This window comes from Accipiter gentilis, chromosome 10, assembly GCF_929443795.1.
Source record: "Accipiter gentilis chromosome 10, bAccGen1.1, whole genome shotgun sequence".
NCBI classification, from domain to species: Eukaryota; Metazoa; Chordata; class Aves; order Accipitriformes; family Accipitridae; genus Astur; species Astur gentilis.
Genome location: NC_064889.1, coordinates 32216083 through 32238658, shown reverse-complemented (window position 1 = coordinate 32238658; position 22576 = coordinate 32216083). Strand labels below are relative to the sequence as shown.

The following is a 22576-nucleotide window of genomic DNA, read 5'->3' as shown; positions in this document are numbered from 1 at the left end:
CACCCGGCGACCCCACAGCGCAGCCACCGCCGAGCGTGGCCGGAGGTGCCTGCTGTTTATTAGAAGTTTATCAGAAACTCCATGCTCCAAAGTAAAGCCAGACTCTGGTCTTGGGGTGCCCGACAGCAGCACCGCAGCACATACCGGCACCCAGCCGCTCGCAGGCAAACCTGCCGCCGCAGGAGCAAATCTGGTGTAAAAGGGGAGAAAGGCGGGGGACACACTGGTGGGGTGCTGCCTCCGGGTCCCTGGTGGCTTTTTGGCTGAACAGATCACACCCCCACAATGTGGTTTTTGTAGCAAACAAAACCGTTCAGGGCTTGGTGCCAAGTTCGACAAATAGTTTGGGCTGGGGGAAAGGAAAAACGGGTTTGGGGGGAAATCCAAATGAAGCATTTTGACATTTTCGGAAGCGAAGTGCTTCAGTTCCTTTTTTGAAAGAATATTTCGACATTACTTTAGTTAAACTCACTGAAACAAAGAAAACAGCCCCGCTAACTGTAGGATATGCATACCGAAATGTGTGTTACAGCGGGGGAAGGGACTCAGCAAGGAAAACAAGCGTTTTCAGTTGAACTACAGTGACTTTGGGGGTGGATGGGGTTGTGCGCTGGATTTTTAGGAAGTCACCAGACTTGGGGAGGGGCAGCATGGTGAACCCTGCTCCATCCAAACCCTCAGCCCTGCACCCACGGCTCCCCAAGCACCCACAATGCAAGTCTCCATTCGCTTGCATTACTGCAAGTCCCCCAGTTGTCGGTCCTGGTCCTCTGGGAATTTTGGCTGTGCGGGGATGGCACCGTGCCAGCATCCACTAAGTACCCAGGTTGCATCGGTGGCGATGTCCTGATGTGAACACGGGAGCAGGTCTGCAACCCAAGGCTTACAGCAGTGCCAGCGCTGGCCTTGTCCCAACTGGGAGAGTGGACATCAGACCTGGGTCACCACGACAGGACGGTGGCCAAGCAGATTTTTAAAGAAAACTTACAGGGAACAAGCCCTGCTGTTGCGCAGGAGCTGGGGAGCTGCGGCAGGCAGGTGTGGCTGGGCACGGGGTGTCTCGGGGAAGGAGAGAGCAGGCAAGAAGCAGGAGGGACAGGACAGACCATCACCGCTTGGCCACGCAGGGATGAACTGAGGTCTAAAGCTCAGCTGGAGCTAAAACTACAAAAAGGAAGGGCAGGAAGAAGGAGTTAACACGTACCCTAGTAGCGAAGGGCAGCTCAGAGAAATGTGGGTGCAGCGACGGAAGAATTTGATGCTTTTTGCCTCTATCAGCAAAGCCTGCTCCCAGCCCCTGGCAGTACCGGGACATCTAGACTATTCAGGGCCAGCGGAGGTGGGACAAAAGTCTGGGATCCTGCTCAAAGGTCCCCCAGCCTGGAGCCTGTCCCCACCTGGTGTGACTTGGGGATTGCCCTTGTTCACTCTGACCTGATGGATTTGCTCCCTGTGACCCAGCGCTTCGGCTCAGGTGCTCTCAGCTCTGGCCCTTCGTTAATCATGGCTAATTATTACCAACTGTTCTACTAAGTCACAAGGGACATAGCAAGGCTTGGCCCTGGAGGTGGACAACCGATGGTCTGGAGCGAGTGGCCTGAGGAAAGTCAGGAATTTGCCATCCGGAGACATTTATGGCCCAATTACGCAAACGCTGTGAGTGGCAGCTTCAGTACATTTGCCCAGAGGGAGGGAGGAGCTCATTTCTTCACACCCCTCTCATCTCTGTTTCCATGATATATGGTTTTCTACTGGTGGGGTTTTTTTTTCAAAGGGGTGAAAATGAGATGCACAGTTCTTCATCTACTCTACTTGTTTTGTGCTACAATGCATTTTGGCCCATGCCCCAAAATTAAGTGGTGCTTAATTTAGAAGTTAAGTAAGTGTGAAAACCTTTTAGGATGATAGTCGCCAAATGAAGATTAGGAAAAGAACACAAAAGAAATTACAATGAAAACCAGCAAGTATCATTTTTAGCCTGGGTTTTTTATTCCAGTGATTACTTCTTGGAAACAAAACCCAAGCCATCCACATGGCTAGAGAAAGCAAGAGGAAAATAAGCACATTTTGCACCAGCTGGCTGTTGGCCACAGGTTGGTGGAGGAAAGTCTTATGCTCTTTGCCGTGATGAACTGTCCAGCTGGGAGAAAAAGATCTCCAAAAATCTCCTGGAGGATTTATATATCCCAATTTGTTCAGCACAGGTCAGAGGTGCATTTAAGAAAGTGCCAAAAATCTGCTCATAGGAAATTTCCCTGAAATGCAAAGTCTGGACCTAGGAACGCGTTGCTGTCAGCCCCGCTGGAGAACGTGGGGCCATATGGCTGCCTGCGAAGGCAAGGCCATTGCATAATGAAAAATTTGTCAGCAGATGTCTCGGGAGGCTGACGCACAGCCCCTTCCCGACAGGGTGGGGAGAGCAGCGAGAGCGCGCCTCGGCCAAACCTCCTCTCGCCAGGTTCCCTGCAGAAACGGGGTCAGGCAAAGCGCCTGCCCGCACTAACGCTGCCTGGGCAGTGCTGTGGATGCTCCCTGACAGTCTTTGCTTGGATTTTTAGGTGTTACTGCAACCAAAGTCAGGAGGTGAGCAGGGAAGTGACCGCACAGAGGATGCTTGGACGTGGGGACCCGGGCACCCACATGACGGCAGTGCGGTGGCAGCTCTGAGCTGTGGGACCGGAGATGCTCAGGGCTGCGCTCAGCATCACTGCATGGCAACCGCAGCTCTGAGCGCTGGGCTCTGCCTTTCTGCCTTGTACACAACCCCACGCTGCGGGTAGGGAAAGGGGCTCAGGGATGCAGCTGTGCAGTGTAACTGAGCTGACGTGCCCCATCTCTGTGCCAATCTGGCAGGATGCGGCCCATCAGGGAAACACATCCTTTAGTCCCCTCCTGCTCCTGGCAAAAGCAGGAAGGTTGTGGGGACAAGCCACGGGCTGAGGCGGCAGGTCGGGACCTCGCATGTGGTGACAGTATGTGGCTTACATTGGCTCGCTCCCCTTGGCGGTGCTGGGGCCCAGCCTAGCTCTCATGGCAGAGATGTCTGCACCTGGCAGAGCCGTTGGGCAGCCCTGGACCATTGACCAGGGCTGAGATAAGCTGAACGCACAGTCTGAAGGCCTCTCTGCCAGGCATGAGGCAACCTGTGAGGCTCTGTCCTGGAGGGGTGCAGGGCTGGGAAACACCTTTGAGAGATTTGAGAGATTAAGGTGACAATACAAACCACAGCCTTCCCCTCTCTTGCCAGCTCTGCACCAGGCAAAGCAGATGTACCCTTATCTTAGCACGGTAAAAAGTCCCTGAGGTCTGCTGAAACACAGGAGCCTCAAAGCCACATGTCCCACGGGTCAGGCCAGGCTCTGTCCCCAAAGCACACAGCTGGGGAGACGGGACACTGGTTCTGAGTGTGGGTGGGTGCCGGCCCCTCGTCCGTCTGTGCGGTCCCACCTGATGCTGCACGGCTGCTGTGGGAGGGATGGAGGGAGCCTTGGGATGTCCTCAAGACTCAGCAAGTGTCTTTTCAGAATTTACCACCCCGAGGGCTGGGTCAGGCCAAGCTGGAAAAGCCCTACAGCACCCAGGGTCCTGCTGCTCAGCCTGGCAGAGGAGCCCGGACTCTACCACAGCGCCTTGGCGTGGGAACCAGGGGCTGCTGCACCTCCAGGAGCTGTTTGCCTGCAGGGCCCTGCCCCAGCACCTGGAGATGAGGGCTCTCTGCAGGGTAGGTGCTTTTGATCACCTGGTACTTTTTGCACAACAAAGCCATGGGCTGCTCCTTTATCTTGTTCTCCCTCCCCTACTATCAATAGTTTTTCTGGTCTGACTGGATTTCCCTGCTGCCACATCCCCAACAAAGGGAGAAGGTCCACACAGTAGAGGTGAGGAGGGTGAACCCCCCCACCCCTGTGCAATGAGGGCCTGCCCCAAACCTCTCTCCACTTGGAGAACATAAATAGCATTTGGTGAGTCACCAGCACAGAGGTTTTTGTGCTGACCTGGAGCCGGCACACTACTTTGCTATACTCCCATGGCTGACCTCCACGGCTGCTTGAGAGCGACGTATCTGGAGGGAGCACCTGCTCCATGCTGGGAAGCCAGGCACTGGTGTCCAGCTCTGGCTGCTCTGTGCCTTGGTTTCTTGCCTGGGAACAAGAGAGACAGGACTGACTATCTGAATGTGCCATCATGGCACCAAACTGCCTTGGAGCCATGTGTGCCACATGCAGTGGCTCTCTCTGGCACCTGCTTTGGTTTGGTCTTGGCTGACAGCACTATTAGGCACCCCAAGCCCGAGGACACACCTTTCAGGCTCTGAAGAGCAGGGTTGGGCTGACCAGGAGCGGGGCAAAGATGGGCGCTGCACCACTTGCATGTCCCTGAGACGCATCCCCGTCCCCCAACACAGCAAGTCCCTGTCCACTTCCTCCTGCTTCTGCCCCAGCCCCAGCTGAGGAGCTACTTGCCTGCAAACATGCAGCAGGACATGGTCCCTGCTTCAGCTAGACGAGGGTGAGCAGTCACACCGCAAAAAGGGAAGAGGCTAAAACCAAACAAAAAATTCAAAGCCCAGCCAGGAAGGTGACACAGCAAGAGTTGCTGGGTGACAAAGGGATTTGTTTCCCACAACCTGACAGTTAATATTTAGAGGCCGTTAACTCATGGGGAGCCCCAGGAGGGGTTGGGCACAGCTGTAATAATGGCTCACGGTACTCACCCAACAGCTTCCCAAAGAAGCAGGGCTGACACAACAGCAGCTTCTGGACACGCTGAAGCACAGTTTTGTATTTCTTCCCCAGATCAGACCTCTCTGGTTAAATCCAGCAGACCCTGCAGCTTCTGGCTGGCACTGGGTATCGTGTCTATGCACGAGCAGTTGTTGCTGCGTCTGAAGCATCTCTCAGGATGTCAGACCCAATCCTGCCGTCAGTGCTGCCTTCAGCACCATGCCACGTTGCACAAGCCGAGGCTGTACCTTTGCACGCACTTTGCAGCTGCAAGAGTGGCACTCAGGTACGAAACCTCTTCTGTGCATGTCCCTAAATACCCCAAGGAGCTCCTGGACCATAAATCCTACGGGCAGGCGGGTGTTATAAAGCAAAGGACATGGGGGGACAAAAGTCTGATGCAGTGTGGGCAGCTGCAGGGCTGTGCACAGCACTCAGACATGACCTGTGCCAAACCTGGATGTGCCAGACATGGCACGATGCTGACAGGTCCCTGAACAGCAGCTGCCACCTGGTGGCACTGGGACAATCCTGCTGGCCTGCCAGCCACAAGGACCTGGATGGGGACATTTGGGGTGGCCCTGCACCATGGCACTGGCTCTGTTCAGCCCCACTGAAGAGGCTGGGGCTACTCCAGCACAGCCCGGCATTGCTGCTTTTGCCCTGGGACACACATCCAGCTGGGAGACTCACCCAAGCCCTGAATCCTGGCTCTTGCCAAGGGTGCTCCAGCTGTAGGTGCCCTCCACAGGTTTTGCCTCACTAGTTTGGGCCAGGCTAGAAGTTGGCTGGGAAATGCCACCTCCAAACCCCCTCGACTTCCCGTGGCCGCTCCGGACCCAATGGCACAAGGTCAGGTGGCTCTGGTGAGATGCAGCTGGACTTGTGCTCTGGGGGATGTGTCCCCGAGTGCACAACACCTCAGCCAGCCCACTGTGGGATGGGATGCCTTGGTGCAGGGGGGACGCGAGCAAAGTGAGGAGGTGAAGAGGACCGCCAGGTCAGAGCTGCTTTTCTGGGGCCAAAGAGGATGTGGTTTTGAGCTTGCTGGGAAACTCCAGACCACAACAAACACCTTCCTCCAGCTAAGATTATCCCTGATAACATCAAACTATGCCAGCTGTGTTGAGAGGAAAGCCTGGAGGGAATAGGCTCTGCTGGTGGGGAAAGCCTCCTGGGAAGTTTCCTTCCCTTGACTCTGGGAAGCCTCAGCAGCACAGAGGAGCTGGGCGCTGGGGGAAAGCACCAGCTGGGGGAAAGCGCCGGCTGGGGGCTGCCAGCCCATCCCCAAAGCCGCTTTGCCCACCATGATCCCCTTGCTTGGCGGGACTCAGCCCCAACATGCTTCCCAGAGAAGAGGGAAACAAAAGAGGAGGAGGGGGAAGGGAAGGGTCTAAGAGAAACTTCTTCCAACTTCTTGGGAAGAGAAAAGCCCTATTCAGGCAGAAAGAATACCCATGCAGAACTGGTCACTAAGCAACCCATAGCAATTTGGTATGGCCCGACGCACAGGCAAGGAACAAAGCTGCCTCACTGCCCACCAAGAGCCCAGTGGGGTCCAGAGCTCCTGGGTGCCGGAGTTTGTCCTCAGTCGGTTCTGGAGGGTGACTAGCCTCCATCAGGCTCCCTCTTCACAGGGAGGCCGTTTGCTGCTCAGGAGTTATTTCTGATCTGCTTCAAAGCCCATGGCTCTCCATGGGTCTGTTGTTCACATGAGACTACATACATCATTCCCAACAGAGGCACAGTGCATTTCGGCTAACTCCCTGCTCCTACAGACACTGCGGGGCTTGTATGGGCAGAGCAGCCAAACGCAGGCTACACCCTCTCCCAGGCAAGCTGAATTCTTCATTTAGATTACCAAAGCAGGGGGGGGTTGTCCTTTGCCAACAAGCCTAGTGAGACATGAGAAACTGCTTGGCCTCTCCGCAGCACAAGGAAAAAAGGGACAAAGGAAATCAGGCCTGACAAACCCTGCTGACAATCCACGCTGAAATGCCTCCCTCGGAGTCCAGGGGATCCCTGGAGATGCTGCTGCCCCCAACAGAAATGCTGCACAAAAGAAAAACGGCTCGCAGCCACAGCAGGTCCACTGGGACCAGTCAAGTGTGCAGCTGGGCCCCAATCCAGAGCCTGATGAGCCCGGGGAGATGCACCGGACCTGCTTGGACACTGGAAGTAGCTTTTTGCCTGCATGGTGTCATGGGGAAAACATCCAGCCCTTCATGCATTTGTCTTCAGCATCTGATATACTTGGAGAGCAGTTGCTGGGGCAAGGACAAACTTGCCAGGTGTTTACCCACTTCCTCAGAAAGGTGTTTGGCCAGCTCCGATCCCCACCCTGCAACAGCAACGTGAACAAGTGGCGGATGCTAAGGTATGTCCACGCAAGCTGCAGATCCCCTCCAGGTGGAGGTATTCTCATTAACACTCAGTCCTGCCCTTTCCTGGCTTCATCGTCCGCTATCTCAGCCTTTAAGCAATGGCTTTGGACGCACACTAAATAATCACAACCCACAGGGCTGCAATGAAAAATCAGCTTGGACAAAGTAGTGCCATTTATTTTGCTTGTAAAACCCCTTTCAGAAGGCCAATACACTGCAGGCTTGCTGGCTGCAACTGGGCTCCTCTCAGCACAATGGAGGACAGGCACTCCAGCAGCAGCAAGGACGGACAGCATCCATCCCTGGACTTGGAGAGCCCCTACCTCCCCTGGCAAGAGGACAAACACAGCATTTCTGGCACAGCTGGGAGCCAAGCGTGCCAAAGCCCAGCTAAGCAAGGACTTGGCACACCAGGACCATGACACAACATTCACATGTCCTGGAGCCAGGGGAGCCTCACAGCAAGATGCACCAAGTACAGCATGCCTGCTGCACCATGGAGAGCATTTACCTGCCTTTGAGCTGATGGTTGTGCTCCTTCGGAGGTGGCATGACAAGGCCACAACAGGAAGCAGAAGTGAGACTCATCCTCTCTCAAATTAGTCACGTGGAAGTGTCCAGTCCATCCTTTTTATCTGCACAGAGCAGAGTAAGAGCAGCACCTCCAGGAATTAAGTCAACCTGAGGCAGAACCTGTGTGTCCACCTCCATCCATTGGCTGCCAAGGGAGCTTGCTTAGACAATACACCCAACTCCCAGACGGGCACCACTAATGGAGAAGATCCACTCAGAATAGAAGTAGTCCCAGCCTGAGGAACATCTCCTTGCAAAGACAGAAAAGCCCAATGAAGATGCAGGACACTGGACCATATGCTACCCAGATCCGTCCTGGATTCTTCTCTCCCAATACCAGTGCCTACAACCATCAGCAACAGTCTTGCAGCACAGCCAGATGGGACTTCTTTGTCGATGTGCTGCATTTTCTTGCTGTTCCTTTCCTGGTCTGTAGCATCTGCACATTTGTAGAAACGTTGTGAGAGAAGAGGTGCTGAAGGAGGGAGATAGCTTTGTGGGAAAGAAATGTGCCTGGAAGTCCAGAGTTAACCTTGGCTCTGGTAGTCCTCTTCCATTCCCAGTGAGGTGTTGCTGAGATTTCCCAGGCAATGGCCCTCAGCACACAACCAGGACCTCTGGTAAAGCTTAATGATATTCTCATCGTGAAGCTTTTTCCACACCTGCTTCTCCAGGTTGAAGTCATGGTTAGTGTAGAAAATCAGACGTTTCCAGTTCTTGTCATAGTAGTGATCCGAGTACTTCCCATGACCCTCCGTGATGTAGCCATAGGCACTCACCTGGGAAAGATGGAGGGCTCACTGGGGAGAGGTACCAACGATGGAGGGAGCTAAGTGAAATACAGGACACAGTTCCCAAATGGGGAGGGAGCACAGGACTGGGATGCCAGTCAGGGCTCCTCCGGGTGACGCTGCATGGGGGTCCACAAGGACCAGACTATGAACACTGGCTCCAGAGAGCCTGCTGTCCTCTTACTGCCTCCCTGGGAGGCAGGATCGCTCTCAGGCCACAGCAGCCTTCACAATCTCTATGTGAACTATTTTGGGGCTGTTTCTCTTGTCTTCAATCTGTTCCTCCACAGCTGACAAGAACCCATATACCCTCAAGGCAAATGGTAGGCAGGGTTGGAGCCACTCCTGCCCTTCCCTGTTAGCCTATCCCCACTTCCAGACAGTGCTGTATGCAAGAATCATCGTGCCCTTGCCCAGTCACAGAGATGGAGGACAGTTAGCAGCTGGAAGGCCCCCCGTTGTGGGTCTGTACAGCCGCCAGTAAGGCTTTTCCAAACTTTTAGATTTTAAAAACCTGCAGCAGGAGAGAAGAAAGGACAGAGCAGTTGCTGGGTGTGGTGGTTCAAGCTAGGCACACTTTGTCCCCCTGTGGCCTATGTGGCATCTTCCCTCCTTGCAGCAGTTTCTGGCCATACAAGGCATTTCAGACAAGCCATGAGTATGCCAACATGTGTGGGTCCTGGTGCGTGCACAGTAAAGCACAAGGCCAGCCCAGAATGCTTCATCACCTGCACTGCAACCTAAACCCAGCTCTGCCCCAGCTTTATGGAAGTGGTAGGTCCTGAGGCAGTGGGGTAAAGAAGGGGTGGGTTAAAGGATCTAGTATGTTAAAGCCCACTCTTAAATCTGTCCTTTGCCTTGCAGTGCAGAAGTGGCTTCAAAGCTCCCTGGTACATCCTGCTCCCCATCCACATTCAGGAGTGAAACGAGACACAGGAAAGGTGCAGAGGAGGGTCACAAAACCCGCTAGGAGCCGCAGTGTTTTATGCCAGCAGTTGTTAGGAAGGTAGGAGTCCACACCAGGAAAAAATAGCATTCAAGCCCTCATGGCCTTGGAAAGGACCCAAGTCAGAGGGGAGACGGCAGAAGGAGCAGGGTGGTGCAAGCCATCTGGCACTGCATTTGCCTTCTCTGAGAGAAGGCATAACTCCGCTCTCAAGGAGACCGAAGGGTAAATGAAGCCAAAGCGGGGCACAACAGGAGCTCTTCTTCCTACATCTCTTGGTCACGTGTGGCCCACGATTGTCAAATCTTACAGTGACAGTGTCCAGCAGGCTTGTGAAAAGGATTAGAGAGGCAAAGAAGAGCAGCCAGGCCAGGCAAATGGGATACTGAAGAAGTGCCTATTACCGTGTTTGAGGGCACAAACAACCTCCCGAGTCAACAAGGGATCTCAGTAGACAAGGGCTGTTACAGAGCCTTCCTCCAAGGTGCTAAGCAATGGGGAACATGAAAGGTTCGTCCTGAACTAGATCAACTCTTCTGGCACTTTAGCAACACTCTTCCCACATCTAAAGTTGCCATTTGCCCAGGACCTCTTTTGGATGCAGAAAGCCAAACTGTCCAATGGCTGCTACTTCTCCAGCTCACAGATGCTGGACATCTATGCACCACTAACATCCCACTGCAGCACCACAGAGAATTTTAACTGACTGCACACTGGTGAAGCTTACCCCCAATCTGCTGGTGTGGCTAAACTGCAGTTACAAGGGAGTGAGCTGGGAGGAGAGAGCCCAGGGATAGACAGAGATGCTGCTGGCCAGGAAAAATAAACCTGTTAGAGTACACAACCTCCAGCTCACCTGTTTTTCATGTATCTGAGGAAATCAGGGTGAACCACCAGGTATTTGTCCATCGTGAAATCTTCATCAAATCTCTCCCGGGGCCTCTGCCTAAGGACAGGAATGGGGAGACTCAGGACAAACTCATATATTTCATCACAGCTGGAAAGGATCAGCCCTGATACACTTGGTGATAAGAGAAGAACCACAAACATTGTTAAGTTATTCTGCAACATTGCCCACATTACGACAAAGCGTCCATAACCTATGTGCATTGCAGAGATCAGGGAGGAGAGGCAACAACAGGAGACTGGAATATCAAAAGCATGTGTGTCTATAGACAAGAATTGGTGAAACCAGGACTTCATCCATGAGTAGGCCACCATCTACAGACACCAGACCAGACAACAGCAGGTGTTCATCCCAGAGGACCACAAGCTTTCTCCAACCTCTGGCCACACATTATTGAAATCAGCTATTTCTGGGAAGGAGGTATATTAGTTACAGTAGGGCTCAGAACTGTGGAGGAAATGAGATATTTCTCCAGCCAAATCTGCCAGGGGAGGGAGGATTTAACCTGGCTTTACCCTGGCCTGCACCTCAGCAGGGCTGAGCCCTGTGGAGAGAAAAAGGGCAAAACAGAGAGCTCCACAGTGAAGGATGTAGAGGTGGGGCCAGTTTGTTTTACCCGTAGTGGTTCAAGAATCCTTTCCTGATGTTCTTGCTTGACAGAAGAGCCTTCAGCCACTCATAGTCTCTAGCTCCCTCCAGGAAGTGAATGTATCTGACATGCTAAGAAAACAAGTGAGCATTAATGAACAGCACAAGAGAGACACATCCTTTAAAAATAAAAAGCAAGCAGGCATCTAAGTTCCCTGAGTTTCTCGGACACACATCTTTGGTCTGCAGCTTTTAACTATCCCACAGAAGCAGAATGGAGATAGCATCTGATGTGCAGCTACTTCTACATGCCAAAAGGCTGGGGTAGGACTGACACAGCTTGCCACTGCAAATACTCACTCCAAGCCAAGCCAATGCAGGTTCCCTCACCAAGGGTAATGCTAAAGTGTTAGCTCAGCCCCTTTGCTCCTCATGCATGGTAAGATCAGAACTGAAGGCCACAGACTAAAAGCATCCCATAAAGGTGTGCATGCATACAGCATGGACCTGACTTACTTTTCCCTGTGGGATGTTGCTGAACCCTCTGTGTCCCAAGATCTGGAGAGAGGACACCAGGGAGTAGGCTGTGAATCCATAAAAGGAGGTTTTTGTTCCCACATCTTTTTCGTAACCTTTGATAACAGCCCTACGCACCCTGGCCAAGGAAATCAAACAGAGGAGCAGAGTTAGAAGGTGACCAGTGAAAACCCTCGCATCCATGTTTATAACAGGAAAAGACAGTGTTATTCTGGAGGAAGGGAGGATTACACCCATTTTGAGCTACACCTCTTGATCTGCAGGAGAGCCCCTGCTTTGGAAATGGCTCTTTATGGCTCATCTGTGAACCCAGGCTCTTCCTGTGTGTTTAGGAACTTTCCAATTCTTTTTTGGTTTTTCATCTCCTCCTGCCATCAGTCATTTTGGCACTTGGCAGTTAGTGCAATACGAGAAGAGGTGAAGTTATCCAGCCATAATTACCAGCTAGCCAGCATAAGCTAGCTGTGTATCTTCTAAGAAGGAAACCTGCCGTACCGGAAGACGTAGTCATGGGAGTCAATCTCCTGGCCCATCCCAGAGTTATTCAATATTCCTCCATTCCCCACGACAGCACAGCTGATGCATGTCGGCCTGCTGCTGTTGCTGTCAGCCAGGAGCAGCTGCTCGTGGGAATTTGGGGGCAGCAGGGACATGACCTCCTCCACCACTGTGAAGCAAACATGGTGGAGAGTTAGCATCAAGAGCCTTTGGGATGGACACAGTGAAAGCACCACAGTTTCGACCACAAGATCCACCTAGCCTGATGCCTTTGACAGGGAGATGCTGCAAACCTCCAGCTACCTGGCATAAGGTTCCCAGAGTTTGATGGTCTCATCCTGACATGCCCTGAGGGACTCACATGAACAATTCAGCTCCATGAAGCCATACGGAGGTGCAAAATGCTCAAGGCGGTCCCACTCACTGTCACTGAAGTATCTCTTGTCTGTGAAGAGCATGATGTTGGGCAGGAAAAGATCTCGCAGCCAGTCAGACTTGGCAGCTTTGGCCTTCACTGATTCAGGGCAGGTCTTGAAAAACAAAAAGAAAACAATAAGGACTGATTAGCAGGGAGCTGATAAACCTGACTGAGTGCCAGTGCTTGTCTGCCTGTGTGTGAGAGTATCAGAAAGAAGCATAGAAACTCCAGCGGTACATCATCCATTTCCCTCAGTGTCCCCATCACTATGAACAGGAGGCATAATTTCAGCACTATATCAATAACTAGCTGGTGGAAAGTCACCTACAAGGAAGCCAGAGTGAATCCAGATCTGAGACTTTCCTCTTCAGAACAACAGGCCTGCAATGCTCACATGTTTTACTGGCTTTGGGCCTCCTTAACTGATGCTATCTGTAATAGGTCTAATCTAGACATACCAAATAAGGCTAGCAGTCCCTTTTGGCAAGGCACCTCAAGGTCCTGGCCTCAGAGTGCACGTGAGCAAACACAGTGAAGAAGATGAGAGATCAAATCACTATTATCACTCCCTTTAAAAGTAAGAAAAAGCATGCAAACAACTTTTTCAACATCGTAAATGAATCACACAGAAGCATGCAACTGAGAAGGAAATCCAAGACAGCTTATCCTCTATAACAACAGGGGTATCATTCCAGCTGGCCAGTTAGGCCCCATGTGCAGATGGAGAGCAAACTCCACTGCGCTGGATTTTCTGCTGAGTCAATTTGGGCTCTACTTTCTTAGACATCTTCCCCAAATACCTACTGCAACACCTACTGAAAGTCAAAACAGGAGACCAAGTGGACCGCATGGCGAGCTCAAATCCCCAGCAGTAACCAGACTGCATTGCCAAAGCCTTGCTGCGTGCTCCACAGCTGAGCTGGGCTCTCTGCTATGGGTGAGGATGACAATCCAGTCACAGCCCGAGGAGACAGCCTTCACTCTGCCTGTCACAACAGGAGTGCAGCGACAAGAACATTGTGGAGGGTTTCATGTTGGCATCATTTCACTCGCAGCATGTTTCATGTCCAGAGACAGTACTGCTCAAGCTGTACTTTGTACTGTCCAAGGCTTGGTACTTCTTGTGCCTCCACAGCTAGACTGGATCAAAACCAGAGGAACTAGGGAAAAGTCTGATCATGTAGGAAATTAAGGAGGCGGGAGTGCTTCTAGTCACTCCCCCTCTCTGCAGAACTAGAGATCAGGATTGGAAGCGAGACCCAACATGTGACATCTGGATGCACATCTTCACTAACAACCTTCCTGTGTGCATTTTCTCCTCTTTTCCATACCGAGGAAGGGGTTTCCCCACTGTCTCAGCTGTTCTGCACACCCAGATCCTTCGCAGCCTCAGTTACAGTGGAGGATGTTCCCAGCTTCCTGCTGTGACTGTTGTCTTGCATTTCTCTGCCAGCTCCTGCTCTGCACTTCTGAGATGGCTGCACATGCTCTGCAGCTCATCAGATGAGAAGACGGGAGCATGTGACAGTCAACAAGCAGGATCCTGGTGACCTAACCCCACTGTGTCTACAGGCAGTAACACTGGGCAGGAGGGGTGAGGTACTGTCTCATGTGGCATATGCACTCTTAGCCATATAATTTGCCCACTCCCATTTATATTCGGGGTGCCCAGAGACCATGGGGAGCCCAGGAAGAAGGATGCACATCCTGCACCACAGACTGCATCATCTGTCAGGCCCTTCTGCTGTGACTCATTAAGGCTGGTCCAGTGCACGAGCTGAAGCATTTAACAGCCAAGTTCCACATTTAATAGTCACAGATCTTTGGATAACAGAGGTATCTTTGGGGCCAGCTGCTCCTCTCAAGTGGCTCGATGCCACCCTGAAGAGCACATCGCATCAGCAAAAGAATGGCTCACACTGCCAAAAGGGGCAATGGGGAACAACATCAAAATACCACGAGGGAGAGAGAACTCAAAAATAAAACATCAAAACAATAAAACTCCTCCTAGGAATTTTTTATTGCCCTAGTTGATCTACCTCTGCTCTCTGCACATCTCCCAAGGCATCCTGGGCACCCTGGGGTTGGGGAATGGGATTAAATTTTTCAAGAGTAGCCCCTGCTCCACCGGGAGAAGTCTGAGCAGAACAACATGGTGCCTGCAGCTCTGACAGTCCGCTGGAGCAACACCTACATTCCCCTAATGCCACCAAAATGTCACATGGCAATGGTGGAAGATTGTGGCACTGAGATTTTAAATAGGCAAATGGCTCATCTAAGACCAACGAGCTAGAGCAGGCACTCCTGTCCTCTGCTCACGTGCCTACATCCTCCCTCCTCCCTGAGCACATGAGCAGTGTGTAAAGGCCACTTATACCCATGCATAAAGACCTTTCTCACTCTAGAGAGGGTTACCCACCTGTCCAAGCCTTCCAGCAACAGAGGTGCCAGCGAAAACTGCTCTGGGTAAGCTTTACAAAGAGTTACCGGCATAAGATGGCAGACAGAGACAGTATCGTGCACCATAACACGCCCCATCTGCTTGCTGAGAACTTTGCTATAGTTTACAACTTTCCTAAAGACCCTGTTCCTGGACCTGAGTAATGATGAGATGCTCAAATTTCATTTTAAGTTAGTTCCAAACCCTCATAGCTACAAAGGAAAGGCTAAAAATATGGTCAGAACAAGTGTTCAGTGCAAAACAGAAAAGAAAAAGGCTCTCAATTCCATGGCTGTTAAGACAACCTGATGGGGGGCACCAGGCTTACCGTTTTGGAAGATCACATCAGTAATATGACCTATGCAGGCAGAAGTGATCACGAGAACTAATGAAAAGAACAACACTCCCAAGAAAAAGGATCTGTAAGAAAACTCTGAAGCTGTAGCTGTGCAAGTGCTACTGCCTTGACAGGTACAACTATATCATTTGAGATCCTCATCTTCACCTCTACCAAAATATTCTACTTGTGCTGACGAGGCCTACAGTTATTCCTATTTAACAAAGAGGAACAAAGCAAGACTTGTTGAATGCCACATCTGTTATGAATTATTTGCTCTGCTGTGACGATTGTTCAATGCATAGCAAGAAAATCCTAGATAGCAACCCAACATGGTGGGACCATCTGAGTCATGGAGCTCTGAATGGGTAAAGAATCTGCTTGCTTACTATGGGTGTCTACATACAATGTGGAAAAGGTGAATTGGCAACACCTGGGAAAGACACTCATGCTGTTAATAAACCACAAGGACAGTAAAAAAAGTTACTTTTTAACCATCATTTCTCCAGTGGGGCACACATACACAGTTGAATTTTTGCCAATATTGACAGAAAATCGTAAAATGTGAATGGTCTCCACCCTGCTGTCCCCAAAGCAGGCAGGTACATGCTTATCAGTCCTCATCTAATCCTTTTTCTTTGACCTTATTTTGACCTTAATGCAAGCAACTAACAAAGCCTCTGTTCCTGTGCACTGAGACCCTCCTCACCATCACTGCCAGAGTCATTCTTCTCAGCCTAGCACAGCACAAGTGTCACTGCTGCCCCACTGCTGTCAAAGCTTTTGACTTGCTTTGGTACAGATATGCTTGGGTGAACAGGCACACAGAGGCATTCCTTTTCCTGTTCCCTCCCCAAGACACTGCTTGTTTTCTTTAGCTGGGCTGCATAAAACAAAGATCAAGGCAATCTGGGGATTGTAAACGTGAGTCTTCATAGGAATGCAGATGTTCCGTTTCTCAAGAGACTGGGTGAGAAATGGGATGCCTGTATGAAGACTGCCATTTAGTGCCAGACACCTAATGCCTGCCTGTAGACGTCACAAGACTAGGTGTGACTCAACTTACCTCAGGGTGCCATGTCACAGGGAACATATACGCTGCATTGCGTGTAAGTCCCCTATGCAATATATCAAGGCACCTAAGAGTGGGACCACCTTGTAGCACATCTAGAAGGTGAGATATTTTCCCCAGCTTCTAATGCACCTGAGCTCCGGAAAGGGCTGCTTGGGCTGACTTTCAAAGGAACCCATAGAAATGCATGCAATTGCAGTTAAATTCCCATACTGGAGCATGGTGGAGGACTGGCCAGGCTAATTGAGTCGTACATATAGGTCTCCCTCGCTGGGTCCCAGCCGCATCTGCGTATACCAGTGAGTTGACCTCCCAGCTTGGAGATCGCCCTCGACTGTGAAGGGCACATACATGCAGGGCACAGCAGACAAGGAGGTCAACAGGGAGGCATCATTCTTGGCAAACACACACAGCCATCACACCTACCAATGGTGGAGATGAGTTGTCCAGCAGGTACTTGTCCTCGAAATCCCAGTGCGGCTCAGACTTGAAGTCAGCAGCCCTCAGCTGCTTCTTTTCTGTCACTGCAGCAGCCTGAGGAAGAGGTCTTACAGTTTTCACTGATGCAGGAGGCTCTTTTGGCTTTGTTTGGTCTTTGGATATGTTGTTTTCGTGAGCTCCCTTCATCCCAGAAGATGGTTTCACTGTTGCCTCCTCCTTGGTTCCCTCCACTCTGGGAAGTGGTTTCACTGTTGTCTTTTCCTTGGCTTCTTCCACCCCTGGGGCTGGTCTTACTGTTGTTTTCTCCTTGTTTCCCTGCACCCTAAGGGGTGTTTTCACTGTTGTCTTGACTCCCTCCAATGCGGGGGGTGGTTTCACAGTCATGTTCTCCTTGGCTTTCTCCAGCCTGGCAACTGGTTTCATCATTTTCTTCTGCTCCTCCTTTCCTTCCCATCTTGGTGTCTTCTCAACCATATCTTGTTCGAGCCTTGTGACGTCTCTCCCCAAAATCACCTTTAAAAAGCTCCTTGAGTTCCCATTATCAGAATAGTTTAAACCCTGTTGCTCTTGGGTCTCCACTTGTAGCATATCTGGGGCACGTTGGAAAATGCTCAATTGCCTGAATGCAATCAAAGAAAAAGCAGAACCATCACACACACCTTCAACTTAACACTGAACACCTTCTAGCCCATTTCTAGTGCTCTTGACTCTGAGCCCCTCTCTGCGTTTCAGAGCAACCACTGCATACAACCACCACACTCAAGAGGACTTGCCTCGGCAACTGCCACTTGAGTTTCTGCAGGATGCTATATGAATTAAATTTCATCTTCAACTTTGCCACCAAAGTGTTATTCAACTTCCCACACCATCCTGGCCTGAATACCGCTTATGTCCCCACTAAGCAAATTCCAGAGGCTACACACTCCTCTTGAGCACTTGGCTCATGAAACATCCACACCGGCAGTAACTGCAACCCAGCAGAGAACAGCTTTGGTCTGCACTGGACAGACCACTGGCAACATCCCCAGAGCACTGCAGGACTGTTTTGGAGATCCCGAGCTCAGGACAGGGCACACACCATGAAGGCAGCCATCTTGCTCTCTTTACCGGTAGAGCCAAGTGCTTCAGGAACAGAGCATGAAGATCTTCCAGAATTCAGTAAGGGAAGCCTAATAAGAAGTGAAACTCACTCTTTTACCATACATCACTTCTTGAGCATTTGAGGCCACAAGGTGCTTTTTCCTCTCCTCCTCACCCTTAGCCAGCTAATGCAATGGCATCACGCAACACTTGCCAGGCACACGTGTCTTAAGACAGGCACTTTGAAGCTATTAAAATATACTCTGAAGCTTAAAAATGTAAAATCTCTGCGTTTTCAACAATCACCTCTAATATTGCATCTGCCCTGTTCCCCAGTTCAGAGGCATAGGCAGGTACAAGGATATCATAGGAGGATACAGCTGCCAACAGACTGGGCTGAAACCCAGCAAAAAAATCAAGGCCGAAGTGGTGGGGTTTTGTCCCAAACATTCATTCTTATCTGCACATGGCTGGAGGGTGGAACAGGAAAAAGGAAGGTGAAAAATTTCTGCAGCTGAGCTTTTATGTACAGCAAAGCTTTTCAGAATAAACCAGCATAGTTGTGGCAGTCTGATTTCACACTCACGCTCACCCTTTGCATGATGCATTTGTTTCAGAGAGCTGTGGATTGCTTCCGAGGTGATAAATGGGGAAAAAGAGCACCTCTGCAGATAGCAGGCTGTAGATAACAGTTCAATTGCTGCTGAAGCTTCAGAGTGGTATGGCATTCATTAAAGTGATTAGGAAATTATCAACTAAGAGGCTTTTAAAAATAATTTTGTATCAGATAAATACTTGAACCTTTCCAATGCTATTTCTGAGAAAAAGAGGTTGTGGTAAATAGCCTATCAGCTGTTTCTCTACCTCCCCTCATAACCACTAGCCAGTTTCAACCAAATAGGCAGCAGTTGCTTTCTATCATAGTGCTTCATGTATAAACTTGTAACTGTTTACTGCCCAATAAGAGGAAAGATTTTATATATACGCCCTAAGTAAAGAGAAATTTGGTAAGGTAGCTCAGGCAGATCCTAAATCCCTGGATGACTTTCTGTGGTGTTTTTAAGATGATGTTTACAATTTTGAAATTAAAGGGCAGAGAACAAATGAAACAGGACAGTATGACATACCACCCCCAACCCCAGACTTTCTGTATGTGCTGTCTTGCAGGGCACACATTCCATCCCAGCTCTATTACACTTTAATTTCAAATACTGTGCCAAAGATACAGAGACAAAAACGTAAAACTGAGAGCCCTTCACATCCAAAACCTTGCTCCCTGCAGTCAGACCCACATGGCCAGGCACTCATGCCTACACAGGACCCTGCTCTCCTGACCAGGATTTTAAACCCAGACAAATGGTCAAAGCAGCTCATCGAATTTCAGGCCCTAGCGTCCAGCTGGCAAACAACTGCAGAAGCTCAATGACATTTACTGTCATCTTCCTCTCCATTTACAAAGCCCTAGGACAAACAGAGGATAAAGCCATGTAAATGCTGCTTTGTGTACTTTATGTTACATATAAAGGTATGGAAATAGAAGTGACGCACAGATAATCACATACAGCTCATGACTAGTTGTGTTTTACTTAAGTTGCAAAAATATGGACATTTCCATTATCTGAAACTATGGCAGAATGAAATGGCTTCAAGCAGCTGGGCATGGAGTTCTTGTCCCTGCTCTGCCACTGATGGGCTCTGTGACCAAGGACAACTCACTTCACTTCTCTACACCTCCTCCTTCTCTCCTTTCCCCTGCCTCCCTTGTGCAGATTCCAACCTCTCCAAATCGATAGCTGTCCTCCAGGTATGGTCTCAAGTCACTGGAGCTGAACTAAACTCATGCCACCTCCAGAAGAGATGTAGGTGTTCCCAGCCTCACCCCTCCTGGCTGCCCCCCCAGTATCAGCCCTGAGAGGTCCACCTGAAAACCAGCCCCCACGAAGACAAGCCAGACGTGCTCACCAGGAGAGCTGGGACCATATGAGGGCTGGTGGGGAGGCTGGGGAGTGATGCTTCCTATACACAGCACAGGGCACTAACATGTAAGCAAGCCATGCTTTTAGTAGGAAAGGCTCAGGTATCTGCTGTGCTTGTGCAAGGAACAGTGCTTCCTGCCAACGATGCTGGAGACGTTTTACCGCAGTCTACGCTGCAATTCCCTCCACACCCTTTCTTGTAGGATTTACTTGACCATTGATATAAAAAATAATATATATAGATCATGTCAGCATGACATTGGTCTCCCAGTATGCAGCATATTTGTATTAGGAATCAGATATTGAATTTGCTATAAATTCAAAGGTATCCCACCAAATTTAATGTTCAGCAATGAAATCTGGACTAGGGCTGGATGACCTTCTGGGAGCCGCCAGGAAAAGCAAATACTATGTAGTGCCAAAGTATGAAATCAGGTAGCATTAGTAAAGCAAAAACGGCTTTCTTAAACAGCTACACAAGGAAACACTGGAAATCGGTGAACCAGCAGAAGCAAGTTTTTGACTGTGGATCTTCCAAAACTGTGTTCTGATTCTACACAACATGGTCTGCTAAAGCAAAGTGGTCATCTCAGTCAGATCAAAAGTACGAGTTTCAGGGTAAAAAGACATAGAGACAGAGAAAGAAAGTGAGCACAAGCACTCTATCCAGACAGTGCATATCACAAGGAAGCAGGTCTCTTACCTGAAAATCCTTGTCTTTGACAAGCCAAACAAGGAGCTGAAATTAGCAATGAAGATGCAGAAGTGTGTTAAAACAATAAGCCAAATGAGGGCTCTGGGAATTTTAGGAAGCCGCCTCCTGAAAAACCACATGGCGAGATGCCTGAAAGCGACAGAGGCTCTGCTGCTGCTGCCCAGAGGTGCTCACTAGGCAGTGCTTTCCAAAGGTGTGTTGAATGAGTGGGCTGGTCTTCTCTCTGGATTTCACTACAAGAATACACACACCCTCTCTCCCAACATTCCCAGACACTCCGCACACAGATCCAATTTCTCAGACAAGAGAACAGCTTTGTACTGTTCCCGTCTATCATCCTAAGCTTATTGCAACACAGAGCGGGGAAAGAAATACCTTTTACTGCAAACAATGGAAGTTTCCTATATTTTCCTTAATGAGGTTAGTCCAGCGTAAGAAGGAAACCCTTTACCTCCAAATCCGGTGGAAGCATCACTGGGAACATTTGTGTGAATTATGGAAGTAGCCGTAGTTACAGTCAAAGAAATTAGCTTTCAGACCACCACCTACCCAAGGGCTCAGGCAAGATTCTAGCCATAACCGTAAACAGATCTTTATTTTCTTCTTCATGCAGTATTTGCTTGTAGCTCAAATCCAGAAGCAATCCCTGCCCCCAAAAGCTGATGGCTAGATATGCATCCATTTTACTTTGTGATTGCTTTGAATAATTCAAATTAAGACTCCTTGCAAATCCACCATAGAACAGAGGAGTTTGTGTTTAAAGGCATATTAGTGCTTGAGTAAAGCATTAGAGGGCAGAGCTTAGAGTCAGACAGTTCCCTCCCTCTTTAATAAAGCTGACCTGCCTTTAGGGCAACTGGAAAAACTTCAATCCAGCATTTCACTTGTCTGAAAGGTGCCAACTCCATCACAATCTAACAGCACTATTGCTGACAAACTTGTTACACAGGCCTGCCTGGAGCTCAGGTTCCCAAGCCAAAACACGAGTGTGCCACTTCAGCTCTGAGCTGCTTGTACAGATAGCAGCAGTACACATTGTTCATCTGCTCTTCTTTTTGAGCTCTCAGTCAAGCTGCCTCCAGTACCAATTCTAGGACTGGTCTTTTACTTATGGCTTTTGAACCATCCCATCACTTCACAGGGATCACTGAGTGGCCAGGAAATGATAGCTATGTCAGTTCACCACTAAACCAGAACCTGGACGGATTTGAGTCTGCAGCTAGCTGTAGAATTTAAAAGAACTAGATCACCCTGGGGACGCCCACAGTACAGCCCCTTGAAATTCAGTTGGTTTCAAGGGAGTATCTAATATATCTGAATTTTTACTCTACATAACACCGAAGTAAATTCCAAGTTTCTCACATCTGTGAATCATGCCATCAGGGACAGACAGACAACCGCCTTCTGCACTATTGCCCTTAGTGGGACCCTGGTCATTTGGGGTTTGTACAGTACAACCAGGCTTTGTTCATCAACAGTGTCAGTTAAAACAAAGCTTCACTAATGCCACGTGCACATGAAATGCTCCAAGGGTAATGAGTCCCTGTCACAACCCCAGGGGTTTGCGCTACACTTGATTTGAGCCGTGAGCATATTCAGACCTAGGATATGTTGCTTCTCATTGATAGGTAGCACCTGACAATATCTCCCCATCCCAAGTTCCACGATACATATCCCATCCTCTCCTCTTCATGAAAATCAGCAGTCTGCCTGGAGATCAGTCTTTGGCAGTCCAGAATACATTTCCCCACCAGCAGAGGGAAAGCTTAGCTGAGATGAATGAACACCACAGCCAGAGAAATGCTTACCTGTACCAGAGATGTAGTTTTATGTGCTACAGCAAAGGGCCACTTTAACTTCTGGGGAGCTGTTAAATATTAACCCTGACAATTCAAGGGGAGATGGCTATATTGCTTCTTACAACATAGGCTTGTTTTCCACAGGTCTTATAAAAAATTAAGCTTAGATATAAAAAAGCTTTTGTTGACAATACCACAAGTCTCAGAAGCTAGCACTCACACTGTTACTGAATACACAGAGAACTGAAGATGTTTGCTTTAAGTTACAGGAAAGCCAGTCAACAGGTTTCCCACCTACCTTGTAACTCTCCGCCCATCACAGCAAAAAGCTGCAAGGATTCCCTGTACAA

At 49.8% G+C, this 22576-nt stretch overlaps 1 protein-coding gene across 1 annotated transcript; it reads right to left on the bottom strand.

Annotated features, from left to right (window-relative positions):
- Positions 1-7623: 7623 nt before the first annotated feature.
- On the bottom strand, positions 7624-20605 carry ST6GALNAC1 (ST6 N-acetylgalactosaminide alpha-2,6-sialyltransferase 1). The gene is given in 10 exon segments (XM_049813183.1): positions 7624-8460; positions 8886-8927; positions 8929-8986; positions 10275-10364; positions 10942-11045; positions 11430-11568; positions 11946-12117; positions 12310-12478; positions 16642-17275; positions 20416-20605. Coding segments are annotated over 10 exon segments (1791 nt in total). The 5' UTR covers positions 20547-20605; the 3' UTR covers positions 7624-8208.
- Between the last annotated feature and the right edge of the window lie 1971 nt (positions 20606-22576).